Source organism: Frankliniella occidentalis, unplaced genomic scaffold (genome assembly GCF_000697945.3).
Source record: "Frankliniella occidentalis isolate FOCC.00 unplaced genomic scaffold, Focc_3.1 Scaffold66, whole genome shotgun sequence".
NCBI classification, from domain to species: Eukaryota; Metazoa; Arthropoda; class Insecta; order Thysanoptera; family Thripidae; genus Frankliniella; species Frankliniella occidentalis.
This window is the reverse complement of record NW_026267196.1, coordinates 258825-262585: the sequence shown is the minus strand read 5'-3', so window position 1 is coordinate 262585 and position 3761 is coordinate 258825. Positions and strand designations below refer to the sequence as shown.

General features: G+C 55.7%; 1 protein-coding gene across 1 annotated transcript in view; it reads left to right on the top strand.

Annotated features, from left to right (window-relative positions):
• The window catches only part of LOC113211064 (otoferlin), a 36626-nt gene that overhangs the window by 1250 nt on the left and 31615 nt on the right, over positions 1-3761 (top strand). The window contains exons 3-4 of the mRNA XM_052268320.1: positions 482-647; positions 3261-3395. Of these exons, the coding sequence (XP_052124280.1) occupies positions 531-647; positions 3261-3395 (252 nt within the window). The 5' untranslated portion in view covers positions 482-530. The remainder of the gene's footprint in view (positions 1-481; positions 648-3260; positions 3396-3761) is intronic.

Below are 3761 nucleotides of genomic sequence, written 5' to 3'. Positions count from 1 at the left end.
TCTGAGGAGAGGGGGGGGGGCGGGGGAGAGGGACAGGGGAGGACGCTTTGTGTAATGGAAAAATTTAGAGTCTTCTCTGTAAGTTTATTACCGTGAGATTGCTTCGAGAGCCGTTGGGCTAAAGTGGTGGGGTGTACACTTTGGGGGCAGGGGGGTGTTCGCTGCAGTGCCAATGAGAAGGACCGCCACGCCTACGCTCTGCCGAGGGGGCAATAACTCCCTTTCGATGTGTACACATGGTTCCCGAAATACTTGATTCCTAGATATTCCCGTCCGCTTATAATCGTTCCTTAGGTTTTCTAGTGGTAGAAAGCGCTTATTTCGAAATATTTATCAGTTCCACTAGTTTCCCTCTTAGTTTAAGCGATTTCTGTTGATTTCGATTAATGTTTATCCTGGTGATTCCCAGGCAGGTACACATCATTCCCAGAGTTATTGCCCCCTCGCGCTCTGCTCATGTCCCTTGCCCCTTTGCCGCCAGAACACCCTGTGGCGCCAGGCCGACGTAGTCCTGGTGGTCGTGCTGTGGGATGTCCTTCTGCTGGACCGGGCGCTGCTCGGCGGCAAGAACATCGTCAGCGACCTGGGCCTGGAAATCAGCCTGGGCAGCGCCGGGGACCGCGAACTGTGGCAGCACCCCGATCATGGTGGGTCAGCTAGCAACCGGAGGAAGAGTGAGGGGGGAGGGGGGGAGGGGGTGAAGAGAACTGAAAACTGTAGGGGGCTATCCAGTCGTCCTAAGAATACGGGTGTTCGGTATACCGCTCTGCCGTTAGTGCGAATAGTCATATTCTCCCGGTGTGAATAAAGCACAACAACAAGCAGAACTTTGTTTTGTGGAAAGTTTCCAGCTACAAGGTTTCAGAAATCATAATCCATTTTATTTTCTTGCATTGTACAAGAGAGGTCATTACATTACATAAGATCACAGAAAAAACAATATAAACAATGTGTTAGATGCACAGATTAATACCTTTAGGTACAATTCTAAAATTTAATAAAATATATTTTTGATTAAAGGAGGCGAAAACATTTGTAGAATTTACACATTGAGACCGTTTTAAAAATATGTGTCAGGTAATTCACATAAGACATAGGATAGACTGGTCTGAATATGATAAAATGTCATAACTCATATCTTGAATGAAGTTTTTAGCTTCGTAGTCCCAGTTTAGTATGAACGAGAGGTAGAAGTTCGGAGGTTTTTCATGGCCAGGAATACATGCAAAGCATATACGTACAGAGATGTTACAGTTAAAATACTATTCAACTTCAAAGGAAGGCGTTCAATGAAACTTTTCGTTATCTTTTATCCTAACAAGCCATTCTCAACGCGTTTTTCTAGTTTAGAGACTTTTAAATCCTGGCTAAGGATAACACGTAGAACTAAAGTTCTGTAGTTCTAAGTAAGAACAAATAAGGTATAATCTCATAGAACAATTTTAATATTTTTAGAACTGGGCACATGTGAACCTGCATGCTAAGTTAAAGCGAAGTGCAAAATAACTTTACTTTGTATGCCAGCTGTTTTGACAGTGTACCTAAACTACATTTTCAAGTGTTGAACAAAGAAGTGAAGCCAAGCCCACGTTTTCTTTTGCCCAATTCAAAGAAAAATAAATATGATCGTCATAAAATTGTACCCAATTTGCTCTTAGTGCTCCTGCTTTCTGCTTGTTGTTGTGCTTATTTAGCTTATTCACACCAATAGTATACGATTATTCGCACTACCAACGGCATATCGGTATACCGCACACCCCGTATTCTCGGCGACTGGATATCCCCTAAGGGTTGGCTTCCAGACGTGGCGGCCCGGCAGCTGGCGCACAGCGCGTGCTCAGGGCTGCGGGCGGCCTGCCACGACGCCGCTTACCTACACGCGGATATGGGACGCCGCAAGCCCCTGCTGGCCGTGAGAACCTTCGTGCCGGACTTGTTCGGCGACCTGCGGGTCGCCAACGCCCTGCACCGCCTCAGCGCCGCGCTGGTGGGACCCCCCGGCGGCGCGACCGTGGAGCACCGCGACGTCCTCCCCCATTCTCCATTAAGCTCGACTTGTACCGCCCCAGGCGGAGGCGGTGCGCTCCGTGCGTCGCCTGTTGCGGGCGGGCGAGCGCGGTGGGGAGGTTCTCCTGCGCGCGGCCGTGGCCTCTGCGCTCGCGCGGCTGCAGGCCCTCGCCGCCCTGCCCACCTCCGACCACTGCCTCAGAATGATGGTACAAAATGACCTTCTTACTACTCTCATTCTTTCGACATTTTCGGACCTCAAGTGTGTTCTGGATCCCACAGAGGCAGTTGGTGGTCGTGGCGCAAGGCGTGTGCGAGTCCTCCGCGACCCCCGCACCTGCAGCTGCTCCAGTACCTGCCCCTGCTGCAGAGTCCAACGCCCACCTGTCGGCCACCTGCGAGCAGGCGGCCGGCCTGGCCCAGCGGATGCGCCACGTGGCCGACACGGTTAGTACCACGTCTTGTCCTGCCGCGCCCGGCTGCCGGACGCCTGCCAACCTCGCGATAGGCAGTCCCGCAACGCGCGCGCGTCCGGCGGGCCGGGGAGATTGCCTACCTCACGGGCGGCCGCCGGCTGCAGCGCAGGCGGAGTGCGGCGTCGGGGACGTGGTCCTGTGGCTGACCCGCGGCGTCGGCGACGGGCGGCGGCGCTGCGCCGTCGCGATTCTCCCCGCGCGCCTTGCCGTGCACGCCCGGGACGGCAACGAGCGAGGACGGTACGCCGGCCAGCTCAGCACGCTCGGCCTGCAGCGGGTGGCGGACCCGACCTCGGGCTCGGACACGGCGGGCATGCTGGAGGTGCTGCTCTGGCTTGGGCCGCGCAAGGAAGCGCACCTCGCGCTGGAGGGCCTCCCCCGCGGCCACGACGGTGACCTGGGCCGACCCGGCAAGCTCCGGCTGCCCGCCGCGGTGTCGTACGCCGAGGAGCACGTGCACGTGAGTGGCCGTGGTCGTGTGCTCCCCGTATGGACCAGAGAGCGGCCCCCTCCTAGACCTTCGACCCGACCCGGGCCCTCCTAGAATTAACGGTATGTCGGACTGACTCAGGAGTACGAGTGCTGGGCGCACGTGTGGCACGGCCGCTTCCGACCCGGGGCGGACCGATCGGGGCTCAGCGACCCCTACGTGCGCGTCGTGTGCGGGCCGCACAGCGCGCAGACACAGGCGAGTATACGCGTCCCGAGAGCCTCCCGGCTTCATAGAAACTACTCTTGAAACGGATTACGAAACTTTCTTTTCTTTTGGCCTGGCAGGTGGCGCCGGGCACGCTGGCGCCCTGCTGGTCGAGCTCCCTTCGGCTTCCCGCGGTCAAGCTGTGCGGCGACCCGGATGACGTCCGCCGCAGACCTCCGGGCGTGGTGGTGGAGGCGTGGGACCGCGACCCGTGCGTGAGTAGCCCCCGCGGCGTGGGGTGGCGCTTCGCGTGGCGAGGCCCCACCGGGCCCCACCCCTATATACACGATGATAAACTGATAGTCACGCCTAAACTGGAAATATGAGACAGCACAGCAACGACCACAGGTCAATGGTCGCGTGCCGTGAAAAAAAAAACACTCACTCACAGTTCGTATTTGTTTTTCCGATTCAAGATATTGAGAAGAGAAAGCCATTTTGTAGCAAATGAGATGGAAAGACGATAGGGCTTCGTGTTTTACAATGTACTGTCTGTTTAGAGTAGTCTGTGTAGAGAAGAAGGGTGTACTACTGTCCTTTGTGGCGAGGTTTCAACATCTGCACCCCACTTCACCCCCCCC